At 47.0% G+C, this 18,172-nt stretch overlaps 1 protein-coding gene across 2 annotated transcripts in view; it reads left to right on the top strand.

Moving 5' to 3' along the window:
• LOC144175960 (parafibromin-like) overlaps nt 1-18,172 on the top strand; it is a 124,354-nt gene that overhangs the window by 85,539 nt on the left and 20,643 nt on the right. For both annotated transcript variants that reach the window (XM_077705049.1, XM_077705041.1), the window contains 2 exons: nt 689-780; nt 17,931-18,072. In XM_077705049.1, coding sequence (XP_077561175.1) covers nt 689-780; nt 17,931-18,072 — 234 coding nt within the window. The remainder of the gene's footprint in view (nt 1-688; nt 781-17,930; nt 18,073-18,172) is intronic.

Below are 18,172 nucleotides of genomic sequence, written 5' to 3'. Positions count from 1 at the left end.
CTCCGAAAGGCTGAAGCATGCTTCCACCCCTGTGGGTTAGAGCAGCTAAAGAAAACAAAGTATACAGTAAAACCTCGCTACAAGATACACTCAAGGGAGCTGGGAAACGTCTCTCTTGTGGTAACCAAGGTCTCTTGTATGCAATGTTCAAACATTTCAAACATGGAAAACAACTGAACTGCTTTCATTCAGATGTCTTCTATGGCCAAGTGTCTCTTGTAACGAAGCTTTACTGTGTGTGAAACAAGGCGATTGTATTTGTATCTTGGGCAGTCAAGGGGCAACAAAAATGTACTTAACGAGGTGCCTGCACTGGGTGTTGATGCACTAAGATTTGTTCCATTTCTTTCTCTCCCTACCTTTTTTTCAAATGACGTAAGTGTGAATGAAGCACTAGGCAATAAAAAAAAAAGAAGTGAACCGTCTCTGTGGAGGTGGTAACCTGCTCGTGCAGGTGACCTGGGCACGGCCATGTCTAGCACGACGTTGGGAGGGTGCAAGCAGGTTTGTGGCGATGCTTGTTGCCTTGTGGCAGTTCTGATTCAGCGGTTTCCTCCAAGTTTTGTTCCAGCTTTAAGTGCACTTCTGTTCTTCGGACGAATGGAGTGAGTACGAAAAACAGCAGCTGGGGATGGTCGTTGCCGTGGGTGCCGGTGATCAGCAGGGCCCACCGTTGTCTCTGGCGCAGGGAGCGTGTGGTGGCCGTGTTCGTGCAGGGCCCCGCGTGGCAGTTCAAGGGCTGGCCCTGGGGAGGAAACCCCATCGAGATCTTCTCACGCAGTGAGTATTTCTCCCCCTCCCAGTGCACCAGCACGGATAGCCAACTCTGGCTGCGGCCCACTGCACCGGTCATCACATAATGGGTGCACGTATGTTATCGTATGGTAAAAACAATCTGCTTGTTTAGGGTTGCCACCTTTCCTTGAAAAAAAAAAAAAAAAAACGGCTCTTGGGTCCGGTGTGTGTGTGTTGGGGGGGAGGTATATAGAATGTTTAATTTGTGTTGAAAAAAAGACACCATGGTTCTCACATGCAGTGCCATTTATTGTAGCATTTTCTTAGGGAGAAATCAACATAACGTTTGTACTGAAAGTGATTGAGAGCTTGGTTATTGCTTTGTATGTGCTTCACTGCAAAGTAATCGCAATTGCTGACCGCAGCGGTAGCATTTTGTTTTGTTCCTCCCTTAGGTCCCCCTCCATCTCAGGCAGTGCGCTGACCCGCATATTTTCTCTGCTCGCATGTCTTTGCGCAGCTTGTCGACACATATTTGTCGTCTTAGTTGTTTAATTGACGCTTATAAAACGCCAAAACTGACATAATCACGGCACGAGGGCCAAAAAACCGGCCAATGACGGCCGGTTTCAAGTATGGACCGGCAACAGGCCTGCTGTTTAAAAACCGGTCGGGCCGGTCCAAAACCGGGCAGGTAGCAACCCTATGCTTGTTGCAGCGGTCATTTTCCCCCTCATCGGTTACGGCAAGTGGGCGCGACGGTGCACGTTGGTCCGTCGGAGATCGCCGGCGCGGTGCGTGAGTGATTGTGGCTGAGGGAAGCCGTCGTGTGCGTGCAGATTGCTAAAAGACCTCCCCCCCCCCCCCTGCTGCCCCCCTCCCCTTGCGCTGCCAGCCTGGCCCTGGCAGTGGGAGGACGAGAGGGGCGTCAGGGAAGGGCCCTCCTCTCCCCCCAACACCAACCACCGAGGTTTCAGGGGAGAGGAAAGCCGAGGCTCAGGGGGGCGGGATGCGGAGGCTTTGCATTTCGGGATTGGAAGCCGCAACGTGGCTTGCAAACGGCCTTTGCACAACCCAGTTAGGACAGTTACTGGTAGTGGCAGTTGTTACAAGTGGTTTGGACTGTACACCAAACGGCAAAGGGGAATCTTTGCGGTGAGCGTGCTGTGTAAGGCAGCGTGTATTTTGCCTGCATTTTTCTGGTCGAAAGCTGGCATGCATTCTTTGTTCAGAGGGGAAAGAGATTTGGGATTTCCCGAAAGAAATCCACTCGCCAATATGAGAGGTGTATTTATTGCAGGAGCACACTAAAAAAGCACAATCCTCCTTGCGACTCGGGCACGTCACGCGATGAGGCGGTGCTCACACTTGTGACGAGTGATGATGCGACTGCATTTAGTGGAGCTGTTATCCGGCCTGTACGACTTCCTAGGTGCTTTCACCATTTACACTCCAAGACATATATATGTTGCATTAGTGCGACAAGATAGGTAGAACTCACTCTAAAACACTCGCTACTAACCAGGAACAGTGCCAAAAGCATTGCGGGTTGCAGTAGGAGCTGCAAATAACAAACTCTCCAACCTATTGCAGGAAGAAATACACGTTAGCTTTCATGCTACAACGCTCACGTCCCTGTCTGCGAAGTTCGCTTCTTTTCACAGATGCACAAGTTCTGGCGCCTTGGAACTCCTCTGTGTTTACTGTTCGCCAAGAGAGGCATGAAAAGGCTGAAAGTTAGCCAACCATCCCACTACTAGCTATATACAAAGATTACTTGCTTTTACAATTCAAACACGTTCTCTGCACTGATGAGTGCCATGCTGTTCGTTTATTCGTACATGTGTACGCTGAGGCCACTGACCAAAGAACAGAAGTGCACGAGAAGTTGCTTGCGGGCCCCTGCATTTTCAATGCTGTTGTGCGATGAAGGAATTCGGTCCGAGAGCTCCGCCATCGCAAAGTGACAAAAAGTGGCAGCGGGCTCGTCGCACGTGTGCCAAGTCACAAGTGCGAATGTGCCTTAAGTGCACCGGCATGAGGAAATACTATTACCGTATAATGCGGAATATAGGTCGAGGCGGAATATAGGTTGACCCCCTTACCTTGTAGCTGAAAAATGCAAAAAAAATAATTAGGTACCAACCATTGTTTTATTGAGGCTATAACTTGTTTCGTCTCAGATAACTCATTTGAAACTGTCTGAAGTATCGTCGGACGACTGCTTATGGCTCGCTGTCGCCGACACAGCAGGTCGTCCTCGGTGCAGCACTTCTTAAACACTCGCAAGACCATGTCATCGTGAAGCGAGCGCAAAGCATGGGGCACTCTTGTGCAGACCGGAGCGACAGCCAGTCTCTGCAGGCGGTCAGCAAACATCTTGGGCTATCCATTCGTAGAGACATCGCACGACACTAGCGGACAAAGTTTGCCCCTTTGTACAGCAGCACAGGTGCACAGAGCAGCGCCCATGAAACGAGGCCTTCCGAGTGTTGCATACCGAGAGCTGCCCCTTCAGCTAACGTTGCTAGCAACACTTCTTTTAGCGATACCGAACTGGCGCAAGGCGGACACGTCATTGGCCTGGGAAAACCCCCAACTTTTCTTTTAAACGCTGCTGTAAACTGGCACCTAGTGCCTAAACTCATTTTGAGCAAGAAGAAAATAGCACGCACGCCGACAGCGACAGAAGCAACAAAACAAAGATGGCGTCGCGTCCGATTGATGGTGGTGGCGATGGTGCCTTTGGGGTTTGGATGGGCTCGATGGGCTGCCCGGTCGCCAGATGACAACTGCCAAATGACTGCAATATAGGTCGAGGGGTGACTTTTCGGCAAATTTTTCTGTAAAAAAATCTCGACCTATATTCCGCATTATACGGTACAACTATGTTCGCACCTTCCTATCACACCGAACAGCCACGCTGACACCGGGTGATTTACAATCTCCTGAAATACAGCTACCGTCATGCGGCACACCGGAGGGGTCGGTCATATCCCCCCCCCCCTACTGTTTAAGGGGAGACGCGGGTCTTGGAATCCCGAAATTCGGCCAAAAAATCGATTTTTAGAAATCGCCATTTTCGGAAAGTAGAGCTATTTTTCTACCGGTTAGCAAAATATCCAGACCCAGGAGTACGTATTTGAGCCATAATATCAATTTATAGCACTGACGCCCGCTAAAATCGGCCAAGATTCGACGCGAAAATAGCATTTTTTCGACGACTCGCCCCTCGGGTTCTACATGCGCTACGGCGTCCATCTTGGTCTCATTCGAAAGCGCGTCTTTTCGTTTTCAATTCCCCGCCAGAACCACTCCGTTTCGTCCGTTGGTTGCGAGTAAAAGCGGGGTAGAAAAGAGACGGATCGCGCCGCCTAATTGGTTACTGACTGCACGTGACCGCAGGGCGCAACCTCATTGGCTGGGCGCCGTGGGTCGTCTGCTCGGCACTCTCATCACAGGGCAATGGCTCATGTATTCGTCTATGCGAGGACCGGCAAAAGCCCCGCATGGCGTAAAAATAAAGTAAAGATGTCTATCGATAACCGAAAGGAAGAACAGGCATTATTAAAAGCGCCTGAAATACGATTTTCTGCTCCTGTGACGACGACTTATCGCGAGAACGGCGCCGAGACGGAGGTAGGCTTAGCGCCCGCGCGGGCTGCCGAGACGATAGCGTAGCGATATGATTACGCCTGCGGGGGCACTAACGTGCGTCTATCTTTCGATGAGCAGCAAATAGAAAGAAAAGAAATGATAAAGTGGAAGATGCCGCATGCCGACGTCGCAAGGGAAGTGTGTTCATTCTGTTATCAACGATGCTGCGGCGGTTCGGCCCGCACTCCGGCGCGCGCTTCCTCGTCGGCAGGTTACCATATAGATAAGCGATTTGAGAATTACAAATGTTCGCACTGTGCACAATGCGCGTTGGTGACGTGATATACGAGTAGATTAAACCGAAAACGTGGTTATCCCACCTAGCCAAGCGCATGCACGTTACAGAACAGTGGCGGGCATTCCGTTACCAGCCCCTTCGCTGCAACTCACTTCACGCGATGCAAATCCGATTTGATTGCTACAAATGAAGCAGTAACATAACAAAATAGCGTTTACAACTGTGGTGCACGCTCAGCACCTCAGCCCTAGTCGCCAAAGAGAGACGGCGCGATGCCAACAGCATAAAAATTGAAGCAACGTTCTAGCTTTGCTTTTGTTCAGTTTTTCTGCCAGGTGCCATCTGTAGACAGAGGATTTCATAATTTTCCCACCAACAGATTTCAGCAAACTTGGTATGCTCGTGTTGAGCGAAACGCGAGCTACATTCTAGAACCTTTCTTTTTTTCATATGCTCAATAGATAAAACTGTCACTTGTAGTAAAACTTCAACTGCGATTTTCTCAGTTTCCCTTTTTTTGCATATGTGCCTAGCCTTACAGGGGTTTTGAGGTAGTTCTTTTCAAAGGATTTCTACAAGTGTTATACCGTTGAATTCGGGATAAAATGAACTGCATGCTGAAGCTATTTTAATTGACTCATTTTGCCTCAAATAAATGTTATGAGTAATAATTAGAGGTCATTAAGTTTTCAGAAAACTGTACTTGGCATAATTAGATTAATTCTATCCAATCAACTATCTTTACAGGAATATAAATAGCTTCAGCATGCATGGCAGGTCTTAAGCTACACATCCATACCATTTATTTAAAAAAAATTGAATAAAAAGTTCCTTAAAGGCCCGTAAGAAATTACTTAATTAGGCTCCAGTGTTTTCTTTATAACTCAAAAAATAATTATACCACTTGAAAACTAATTACATATTTGAAATGAGGAAGACAAAACACATAGGCACAGTGATCTTCATTATCACAGACCAATTAATAAAAAAGTTCATTTCAAGACCCACGTCTCCCCTTAATCTAGCAGTGTCACACACAGCCTGTGCTCTGGATCGAGTGCCCGGTCTTCAATACAGCGTGTATGGAGACGATATAACCCTATGGGTCACTCGAGGAAGTGATGCATACATAGAAGAAACCCTTCAAGCTGGTGCTACAGCCATTGTGCGAGGAGCCCGAGTAGTTGGCCTACAATGCTCTCCCACCAAATCAGAGATGCTTGTTTTGCCAGCAAAAAGATCTGGACCTTCGCGAGAGGCTTCTATCCATGTTTTAGTGGACGGGAAGCCTGTACCGCAGGTCACGAGCCTGAAAATTCTAGGACTTATGCTACAGAGTAATCGGCGCAATATGGAGTTAATCAAAAAGTTCTCAGCGCATGTTACCCAAATAATTGGTCTGCTCCTTAGGATCATTGCCTGAGGGCACGGCCTGAAAGAGCAAGACCGCTTGAGACTCGTACAAGCGTTTGTTATCAGCCGACTCACATATGTTCTTTCCTATCTTCCCCTCAACGACAGCGAAATGAGGAAAGTAGATGGTCTCATCCGCAAAGCATACCGAGCCACCTTGCAGTTACATGTGGTTTATTATGGCTTTACACAAGAAAAATTCTAAATAAAAACCAGAGAGTAACAAGCCGGCACCTTTTGAGTGGATCAAAATCAGATCTAGAGATCAGTTTCGCGGGCACAAAAAGCGGCAAGCACCCGGAGGACGATACCGAAACCAGCCGCTGCGCGCTCGCTGGCGCAGGCTGGCGTGCGTGGGCGCGCGCGGCCAGATGCGGGAGCAATAGACGGCGCACCGCTCATAAAATACAAAAAAAACGAGAAAAGAGCCTCATCAGTTTCGCAGGTGACTTTGGTCTGTGGCAGGCGCAAGAAGCAAGAGGCGCCCGGGGCCCGGGTACCCGGTGGGCGATACCCAGCGCGCCCCCTCGTTAGTGGATTCGCAAGCGATAGCCGGTGTGCCGCTGAAGTAAATCATAAAAAAATAAAAAGAAGAGCCATCGGCGCAAGAAAAAAATTTGACGTATTTCCAAAGTGTGGCAGCACATGCCAAGCAAGAGAAGTTGGCGAAAAAGGTGCGCTTTTTAAAGATGCAAGCAATGCCATACATGTACGGCCGTCACCCTCAAAGAGTTAAAAAACACAGGCTGATGTTAACACTGCCACATTTTTTTAACTATTGGTACCAGCCTTTATTCCATGCAGGTTTGGTAAAATGGGAAGGGAAGGGGAGGGGTGATAGTTTGTAGCTTTGGCTGGTGGGTGGTTGAATAACTTTGGCTCTTCATGAAATGAAAAAAAATTGGGACTTCTGCTTCGGCTCAGTCTCCCATGCTGTCGCAGTGTCGCTCACCAAAACCGAAGGCATAAAGCTCACGGTTACAGAAAGGAAGTGTAAACTGTTTCCACGGCCACACGGTAATCGATCTCGTACGTAAGTGCCTTTCTCTTCAAAGCATATGTATCGAGGTATCCCAGTGTTAAGGCTGGCGTGGAAACCGTAGCCATTGCAACCAGTGAAGATAATTCAAAGTGGTAGAAATGAGTATTAATATTAATAGTTATATTCTTACTCAGATCGTGCAGAGCCAGACGCAGAGCGCTGCAAAAAGTGCTCATGCTGATGTAGCCCATTCCCAAACTGAGAAGCGGCAAACAAGTTGATGTAGCCGTTAGTGCATTTAAGAAGAAATGAATGCTAATTAATAATAGTAGTTTTATGCGCACTCAGAACGGGTGGAGCCAAGCGTAGATCGCTGCAAAAATGGCTCATGTCATTGTAGCCCATACCCAACTTTAGCGTCCGACAAGCTTACGTAGCCGTTATTGCATCTAAGAACCCAACACAACTATCTAGACTTCGTTTCTCCGCACATATCCACTCGTAAAACCACCAAAACGTTCAAAGCACCGAAGCAAACACACCAAAAACAATGAGAGGCACCGGCTCATTCCACTAACAAAGGGAGCGCCGAGTGGTGGCGCCACCCGTTATAGCTAGGGGTGGTGTTTCGATGTCGGAACACCCCGTGAGAGTGTCTGAGCACTGTATCTCCCCCTGCCCCTTCTCTCAACCTTTTTTTCTTCCATGCTATTTACACACCGCATTGATAAATTAAAATGTAAATAAGAACAGTCTTGGTTTGTTGTCTGTGTGCAATATGGTTGTTCTTGCTCTTCATTCAGTGCACTGCACAAGAAAGAAACCAATTGTGATCGCTAAGTGTGAAACAGCTGACGAGTGCTCTACTCAGACGCTCATTTTTCTTTAACCCAAATCATTGGCACCGGTGACTCGGTTGGCGTACAGTGTCGCTAGTGAACGGCACTTTACACAGCTAATCAATAAATACGGTGACTTGCAGGGGGTGATAGAAAATTGCGATAACTCAGAAAAAAGAAAAGTCTTCGCAGAAGAGGCACTAAAGGAGACAACATTGATGCTTGCAGTCGCCAATCAAATTCACGCTTATTTGATCGGCTTGGAATGGCTTATGAAATTCCCAGCCACAAAAATAATTAGCCGATAAGAAGTAATTGAGGAGACAGGCTGATCTTTCGTAATAGGCCTTTCACGGTAGGCTGGTGCGAAAATCGTAGGCGCATACAACGGCAATGTTCAATCCATTGATCATTTACCCGCAAGGAAGTGGGCGCTGCATATTCATGCCCACTTCGACGGCTGCCATCCGGTTCCATCGGCACCATGTAAAAAAGAATTAAAATTGTCTATTGCATGTGGGCATACTTGGACAAAAATATCAACAACCACTTCCCCCGCTGGGGGCACCGGGCACCTTGTGTACTCAAGGTGTTTTGGTGAGTAGCGCTACCACGGTCCCGAGCTCCGCAGGGGTGCCTACTGCCGTAGGCACTTGGTGTCTTGCAACACCACGGACCCGAGCACATGTGGGTTGGACCCACCCACGTCCCGGCTGTGCGTGGCTTTGCCGTGTCCGGGGAAAAGGGGAACCTGGTGGCTGAGCCAAAGTTGGGGTTGTTTTGGACCTTTACGGCCCCCCAGCAGCGGCAACACTCCACTTCGGCCCCCGCTTCTCGCAGACGGTACACCCGGTCTGACTCGCCCGGGGGGAATCAGCCAGTCGCCTTTTCCTCTCTTTCTCTCCACTCTTTCACTTTCCTATCTCCTCTCCTACCCCTGTCCTGTTATCTCCTTCCTTCCTGATTTCTACATTTTTCCTGGCGGCAAGGGTAAGCCCTGTGCAAGGATATCAACCTTGGTACCAAGTATAGGGTTATAGCGGCAGGGTAACAGTCAGCGTGTACTCTAACGTCACGTTCCCTTGTTGGGCTCGGTGGTGGGCGACCCGCTCTGCCGCCGAATTGATTCCATGCTCATATGGCTTTTTCTATCCCCCCCAAAAAACTGATCGGCCTTCTAAAAGGGGCCGCACCGAGGTAACACAGCTGAAACCAGTCTCCCAAGGTGAAACTTTCACAAAATACCTGGTTATCCACTCTGAAGATGAAAATGCACCACTTGCTAAAAAATCTGTCTTCCTCATTGCAAAGTGCCTTGAAAGCGTTGTCGGCCGGGATTACCAAGCTAAGAAACTAGCCTCTGGTGATCTGCTGGTAGAGGTGCAACGAAAAAACCAAAGTCAGAACCTACTGAAACAGAACACCCTGGCTGAACTCAAAGTAACGGTCACACCACATCGTAGCCTGAATACAACGCAAGGCGTGATCTCTGAGAGGGAACTGCTTCACGAGACAGATGAGGATTTGCTTGAAGGACTGAGGGACCAGGGCGTCGCGGCTGTGCGGCGGATCACAATGCTTCGCGCAGGTGAGGAAATTTGAACTAAGCATGTTGTTCTGACCTTCAACCGTCCAGCGCTTCCTGAATCCGTCCATGCTGCCTTCATATCCTGTCCAGTACGCCCCTACATACCTAGTCCTCGAAGGTGTCTCAAGTGCCAGAATTATGGCCATGGAACTCAGTCTTGTCGTGGCCGACCCACCTGTGCTCACTGTGCACGTGCTGACCACACCAGTGATGACTGTAAAAAAGAACAAGTGAAATGTCCAAACTGTGGGGAACCACACGCTGCGTATTCACGTGCATGTCCCGCATTCAAAAAGGAAAAAGAAATAATTCAACTCAAAGTCACTGAAAACCTAACCTTTGCACAAGCACGCCTGAAGCATGCTTTGCTTTCAGGCAGAAGTTATGCAGACGCTGCTCGCCAGGGGGTGGAGCGTCGTCTGGTGGATGCGGGCACCCAGTGCAACCTGGTCCCGCCACAGCCCCCCGCTCAGCAGCAGATAGTTGCTCCCGTGGCTTCTGCTGCTACACCCTCCTCTAGTCTTGCCTAAGGCTTCCAGCGCGACCACCTGTGCTGCGCCTAAGGCCTCCAGCACGAGCTCTGGTGCTGTGCCTAAGGCCTCAAGCACGAGCTCAGTCCAGATGAGTGATGATCTGGCTCCGTCCCGGGCATCTGCAAAACAGCAGAAGGCTGCTCCTGCGGTCACTGCTGTTGCAGCAATGTCCAGTGCTGTGGCTGCGGCCTCTAGCACAAACAGTGTCTCCACTGACACTTCTCCTTCAGAAACCTTGGATGAGGCCATGGATGTCTCTCCAAGCACACCTGCTTCTGAAACACAACAGGAGCGCCGCAGTTCCGCTGGTCGGGGTAAATCAAACAAACCGAAGTCGTCCAAGATCACTACACCGGGAACTCACTCTGCGACCTAGGTAAACTACTCAAAGGGCCCCAAAAACAAAACTCCCTTACTAATGACCCTTTTAATGGAAAAAGAACATCTCATGATCTGTATCTCTCTTCTCTTTGTATTTATGGCTGCTGAAAGTGTTATCCAGTGGAATTGTAGGGGGCTGTTGAACAACCTTGACGATATATATGATATACTCTCAAATCACAAACCAAACATACTGTGCCTCCAAGAAACACACCTACGCCCATCTCAGACAAACTTTTTAACACAATACACTATATTTTGTAAAGACAGACTGAACTACTACCATCCGTCTGGTGGTGTGGCAATAATAGTACAAAAATCTGTTGCTTATCAACACCTGCGGCTACAAACTTCACTTGAAGCAGTTGCCGTTAGAGCCATAATTTTTGATAGACTAATTACAGTGTGTTCTCTTTACATTCCACCGGACTATCGTCTATCCAGCGTCGAATTCGAAAACCTCACCAATGAGCTACCTGAACCCTACTTAATTATTGGGGATTTTAATGCCCACAACCCTCTCTGGGGATCTGCGCGAGCTGATGCGCGAGGGTGGCTAATTGAGAAGTTCATCACATCATCCGGCAGTTGCATCTTTAATAAGAAACATCCAACATACTACAACACGGCCCACAACACATTCTGCAATAAACCTGGCAATTGGCTCCGCAATTTTACTGCCCACCTGTGAGTGGAAAGTAATTAACAACCCCTATGGCAGCGACCATTTCCCCGTGAAACTACTAGCTATAAGCAATAACTCCCAAGACACCGATTCGCCTCGAACTTTTAAACAACATGCAGCTGACTGGAAAACATTCAAAGAACTTTCCAGACTAACTCCTTCGCTAATAAGTCATTTAGATGTTGAAGCAGCAAGCTCACTTATTACGGCCCATATTCTTGACTGTGCTCAAAAGAGCATTCCAGAGACCACTCCTAAAACCCTCCCCAGACCTAGACCATGGTGGAATGAGGAGTGCAAGCGTGCACGTTCCGAACAGAATAAAGCATGGGCACTCTTAGGCCGCTATCCTACGGCAGACAACCTGCTTAAGTTTAAACGGGCAAAAGCCAAAGGAAAGCGGGCACGGCGCTTAGCAAAAAGTTGGACAAGGTTTATATCGTCTATAAACTCTTCCACAGACTCTCGCAAAGTATGGACTAGGATAAAGAAACTAAAAGGCTACAAGACCAACCCTACTCCCTTTGTAAATAGTGCGGGTAACACAATAAAAGACCAAGCAGATGCTCTCGGCAAACATTTTGAACACGTATTCAGTTCCTCTCATTACACACAAACATTTTTGCAGCACAAGAAAGCAGCTGAGCGCCAGCCCCTTCTTGTGGACCAACGCTCAAATGAAGGATACAATGCACCATTTACGATGCCCGAACTAATTACTGCATTGTCCACATGTGGTAAGTCAGCCCCTGGAGCTGACAGAATCAGCTATGAGATGATCACGCACTTACACATTGACACACTTTACACAATACTCTCTCTCTTTAACAAAATATGGCAGAAAGGCCACTTTCCAAAAGCATGGAAAGAGGCAATCATTGTACCTCTTCTAAAAGAGGGGAAAGAACCATCCTTTGCTGCTAGTTACAGGCCTATTGCCCTGACCAGCTGTTTGTGTAAGCTCCTGGAAAAAATGATAAACCGGCGACTTTTTTACTTTCTGGAGTTTCATGGTGTTCTAGACAAAAATCAGGCAGGGTTTAGGTCTGGGAGATCAACTACAGATAATCTGGTTGCGTTTGAATCGTATGTTAAAGACGCTTTCGTCCATAAACAGCACTGCTTCTCTGTATTCTTTGATATGGAGAAAGCCTACGATAGAACGTGACGATATGGCATTCTATTGGACTTGCAGTCGTTTGGCCTTAGTGGCAATATACTCAATGTTATTCAAGACTATTTGTCTGATCGCACATTTCGTGTCCGTGTGGGGACTGCCCTGTCTAGAACATTTGTTCAAGAAAATGGCGTAGCCCAGGGTGGAGTGCTGAGCTGTGCACTGTTCATTGTTAAAATGAGTTCTCTTAAAACTGTGCTGCCTCGGACTGTTTCATACTCTGCCTACGTTGACGATATCCAAGTTAGCTTTAAATCCTGTAATCTGTCAGTGTGTGAACGTCAAATCCAATTGTCAACAGGTTGGTTACATGGGCTGAAAGAAATGGTTTTAAGTTTAACGCTGATAAAAGTGCTGTTGTTGTCTTTTCTAGGATACGCGGTGTACAACCTCTTCCTTGCATCACATTAGGAGATCAGCCCATACCAGTGAAAAAGGAACACAGGTTTCTAGGTATTTTGCTCGACCACAAGTTCACATTCATACCACACATTAAATTACTAAAAGTAAAATGCCTGAAAACAATGAACATTTTAAAGGTACTATCTCATCAGTCCTGGGGTACGGATACAAAATGTCTGCTAGCACTTCTTAATAGTGTTGTTAGGTCAAGAATAGACTATGCCTGCATTGTATACCAGTCTGCAACCAAAACAGCACTCCAAATGTTGGACCCAGTATACAACTTGGGGCTTCGCTTGGCCACAGGAGCATATCGAACAAGTCCTATTCCATCCCTTCATGTCGAATCAAACCAGTGGTCTCTAGGGTACCAGCGCGCCTACACTGCTCTGATGTATGCCGCAAAGATGACTTCTTTGAAGGAACACCCTCTGAATACCATAATGAAAAATAACACAACTGATCATCTCTTTGAAAACCGACCATCCATAGCTCCACCTTTCCCGCTGGCAGTTTCACACCTCGTCAGCGAGTTCCAAGTTCCTCTCACTGATGTCATCTGTACCTCAGTTTATGATTTGGTCGCTCCGTGGGACACTTTCCCAATTCACTGTGACATGTCCTTTAGAGAAATTCAAAAGAAAAATGTACCAAACTTTGTCATCACTCAGCATTTTCTGTTCCTCCGGGACAAATACAAGGCAGCTGAATTTTACACAGATGCTTCAAAAACTACCACAACCGTATCCTGTGCTGCAAATGGCCCCCTACTTAATATATCCAAAACAATGAACATGAACACAAGTATATTGACTGCAGAGGCGCACGGTATACTACTGGCTTTGAACCACATTCTTCGAAGCAAAGTTAAGAAGTCAGTTATATACACAGACTCTCTCAGTGTCGTCTGAAATCTTTCATCTCGGAAGGTCAGTAGAAACCCTACTTTTAATTGTGTTTTAAGAGCTCTCCACTCTGCTTATGGCCTGAAACTCTTTGTCACAGTCTGCTGGGTTCCTGGCCACTGTGGCATTCCTGGAAATGAAGCTGCTGACCGTAGTGCTGCAGCTGCCGCCCTTCGAAGCAGCATAGACATAAACAAGGTCCCATATCAAGATCTGAAACCTTTTGTAAAAAGGAAGCTGCGGGACCACTGGCAGCAACAATGGGACAGAGAAGCAGAGAATAAACTACATGTCGTTAAACCCAAAATAGGAAAGCCCCCTGCTGAAAAACATGACAGATTTGTGGAGGTAGCCTTATGCAGATTGAGAATTGGCCACACACACATCACACACTCATACCTCTTAACAGACGCAAACAAGCCACACTGTCATTTGTGTGGGGGGCAGCTCTCAGTTCTTCATATCCTTATTGAATGCGAGATGTGCAACATAGAAAGAAAACGTCACTTTCATGAAATATACACTCATTGCATACCCTTGCACCCTTCATTATTTTTACAGATAGTCCCATGTTTTCTTACAGAAGAGTCTTTAATTACCTTGCCGATGTTGACTTCTTAAAGTATATAACATACTCTCCATGATCTCACTTGTCCTCATGTTCCGCCACAAAACAATGGCGGTATTGTGGGGTTTTTAACAACTTGCATACCAATATTTCTTACTTTTAATTATGGCCCTATACACCAACTTCCAGTTTAATTTTAATGTAGTGGATTTTTCAGATTCCATTTTAATATGCCTCATAGCATCCCACCATTGTCATGGCGCTCTTTGCCCTCGTCGGCCTTGCGCCATAAAACCCTAAATCATCATCATCATCATCAACAACAACAACCACTTCACGTGGCACACACAGCATATCCATTGCTTTCGCTGGTCCTGAAGGCATGGCTGTGTTAAAAGTTGAAAAACAAAAAAACTTAATTTCTGGTGGGCAATTAGCATAAAAATATAAACAGTTCACAACGCAAAGGTTCATATGCGACATCATGAAGTCACCATCTCTCCGTAGCAGCCTCAGGGCTGTCTGTTTGGCTGCCCACCACGTAGTGTGGGAAGTACCCACAAGGGCGGCGCCAATGTTCTGTTGCACACTCCCTATAAACAAAGCATGCATGAATCTGACCACATTGCAACTTGCCTTTCAATCATTGTTTGCTGATCATCGCTCAAACAAAGACCTCTTAAAAATGGGGGCACGGTCTTTATTTTTTCTTTTTCTTTCATATCACATGCTGCTGCAAGGTCTTATGAACTGTGACCACGGCTTTAACTTTGCGTTTGTGTTTTGAGGGAGCATGTCCACGTTTCCTAGCGTCTAGAAAAATGGATGCTGCAAGGGGGGAAGAAGCCTGGCTTATGCCAGCGAGGCAATCAGAGTGCAAGCTGGATTTTTTCCCTCCCACCTCGCGTTTGTGATAAAGTAGTAGTAGTAGTGGTTTGTTGGCGCAGTAACCATTCGGTTATAGTGTGCCAAACCCAATGCACGAAGCGTTTTCGATGCCGAAGGCACAAGGTACAAGTAGTGGAAACCTCTGCCATCGTGGCTTGCTATCTGCAGGTGTTCAAAAAGGGAAAGGGCAATCGCTTGTCTGCCCAGCATTCTAATAGAAATAATTTACCACACGCGGTGGGCTCTCTATCTTCAGAGGCGCACCAAGAGTAAGGGCATTTGTGGTTATCACGTGACTGCAAACGGAACACAGGACTAAAAGTTGTGTATTTTTTTTATTTTTAGTATCTAAGGTGGAGGGGAGTAGGGAGCACGTGCTACACCGAATGGCTGTTGCCATCTTTCTCGTGTTTTGCGACCATAAAATAACGCCTCAGCTGCACCAGTCAGTCAGCAGACCCTCCAAAAAAATGGCACTATAAACAGCATTGTGCTTTGGGCAACCGCGTTTTCAGCGGTATGGTTATGCATTTCGTTCTATTGGAGGCAAGGCCACCTTATATCTGGCCCTGCACTATAAGCAGTTACGTTATGAATGGTCTGCATTGAACCATATTTTCACACCTATAACCCGCACCCCCACTTTCAGTCCACAAATAAAAATATATATATCCCCATGTATTGCCCGCACATTTTATGCAGGAAAGGCTGGACCAAAGCTACTGCTCGACCGTTGTGGCACAATTGTTGATGCAAAAAAAAAATTTACCGATGTTTTGCATTCAGAATGCATTTTATGCACTCATTGCCACTGCTCTCACTAGAGCTGTCGCTTGGGCCACAGTCATCACCACCATACACAATGTCATCTTGAGTTCCGTCCGTACTGTTTGTAACGCAGCATGTCGTAAAGCTCTTGTGAACCATCTCACCTGGAATAGCCTTCCATGCCTTGATCCACTTACAATACAGCGCAACATCAGGCCTACAGACGCGGCCTGTCAGCATTAATTCATAGACTTTCAGCAGGGTTTGCACAGGTCCTTGAAAACCTTAAAAACCCATGAATTTAGACGTGTAAATTTAAAGGCCTGGAAAGTCCTGGAATTTTTAAGGGGTCCTTGAAAACCCTTGATTTTTCTGGAGAGAACCAAAGGCCGTATCTTTTCACAAGTATTTAAAGTGTTTGTCGTAAATTTTAGGTGTTAAAAATGTAAAGAAACATTGTAACAATCAAGTTTCAGTGTATTGCGTGAAATTACGAGTTGTGGATTCTCATTATTACGAGGCAACATTGGGAGCAGCACTCCTCAATAGAATTCATGTCACGATACAATCCCGTGAAAGCCGGCTTCTGTTCTTTATCTTGCATGTTCCATCTAGTCTGTGGACAGCCTTTCATTGCATGTTTGCTGTGCCTCATACGCTCCATCTGCGTTTGCTTTTACGTGCAAATGGTGGACGTGTACATAGTTCATCCTGCCTTGCAGCAACACTTGCTGAGTTAATTTCATCTGATACGCTTGCTGATAAAGCAGGAGAATAAAGCAGGAGATGCAGGCAACATTAACTAAGTTTTGAAATCAAACAGCCTCAGCAAAACACACAAAAAAAGAAAAAAACTCTAAGTACAAACTATGAAATAAAAAATAAAGCTGGGACAGCGTTCATGAACCCATAGCCCCTATCTAAATGTGCACTAATGTTCTTAGGTATTGGGCAATAACAGAATTTTGCATTGTGTTGAAAAAGTTATAAATATTCCCAGATAAAACATAAGATGGGGACCTTGAAAATGTGTTTTCTGGTCCTTGAAAGACCTTGAAAACCCTTGAATTTTTGCTTTTGAAGCCTGTATGAACCCAGCCATCCAATCAGCATAAAGACGCATGACGTGTGCTTTGAATGCTCTATTCAGTGAAACATTGAGAGGATGAAGCATCAGTCATACTTCCCTGTATGGCTACAAGGTCTTTGCTGTGGCGTGAAAGGTGTCTCTTCACGCCCTCAGTTGTGTGGACATGGAAAGAGTCCAAAATGAGCGTGGACCTGCGTGTGAGCATCGCACAAGGCCTTTTCTCCTACACTGTCTTAATCCAATCCATGACCAAGTCGCTGTTCATCCAAGAGTTCTCTTGTGCGTGCACCACCACTCCGGCGGGCAACGTTATCTTGGAGAGATTTTTCCGCTTCAGGAGAAGAATAGGTGGCAGTTTCGTACCATCGGCAAGGGCACTCAGCATTACACTCAGCATTATGGTGCAGCGCAACTTCATATTCCTGCCAATCAACACGCTCACCGTACTGCTGCCCTTCTTCTGAGTTGTGTCCGATGGCATCAAAATAAACAGGCGTTTGATCAGCATTGCCAAGCTGTGAAAACAAGTAATTGTGTTGCCTTCTGCGGTCGAGACAAGCTTTTCTTCATAAGACTGGTAAGCGTTGGCTTTAAGGTCGTCTGCCATCCTTGCCGTTTCATAAATCGGTGAAACCAACCATGGCTCGTGGAACTCTGGAGGTAGGTCTCATTCTCAAGATAGATGCCTTGCTTCAACTTGGGCCATTTTGGTTGACACAGCATGGCCCCAACTTCTTCTTTCAATGAACTTTATAAGCTGCGTCTCCCATGGTAGGCAACGGTCTTGGGGCCACGAAAGGACCTGCGTTCGCGGCGAGCAGCTTGTAAGCTCTTTTGGTTCTTCCTCCACTGTCGCACGCAGGGATCATCGTACCATCTTCCCACTTGCAGTTTTTGACTTCCTCCATGACGACTACGATTTTTAGCTTTTGCTGCGTAGTAAACGACTGCCGCTGAACAGTGCTCATGGTGACTTTTGGGCTTTTTGTCCCATCTGTGTACGCTGCATACGTCCGCCATGCGAGCAGTCACAAAATAACATGGGCTGCAGCCGCCGCCTCTTGTGTCCCTCTGTGTGCAGTCAAGGCGTTCCACCTGAAGTGGGACGAGATCACCCTGGACCACAACGTGGCCAAGTGGGCCGTGCACGTGATCCAGCTGAGCAAGCAGAAGCGCCACCTGGACAGAGCCAACCTGCTCAACTTCTGGGAGGTGCTCGACAGGTGAGTGTCGTTCGGTTCAAGCCGTCCCTGGCGGTGGCCTGTGCGGCAGCATTGGGATCTCGATTACAGCATTCGTTTCACATTGTAGCCATAAACCAGT

This window comes from Haemaphysalis longicornis, unplaced genomic scaffold (genome assembly GCF_048455015.1).
Source record: "Haemaphysalis longicornis isolate Haplotype H1 unplaced genomic scaffold, Haemaphysalis longicornis Haplotype H1 scaffold_1, whole genome shotgun sequence".
In the NCBI taxonomy this organism is placed as follows: Eukaryota; Metazoa; Arthropoda; class Arachnida; order Ixodida; family Ixodidae; genus Haemaphysalis; species Haemaphysalis longicornis.
This window is presented reverse-complemented; position numbering and strand designations above follow the sequence as displayed.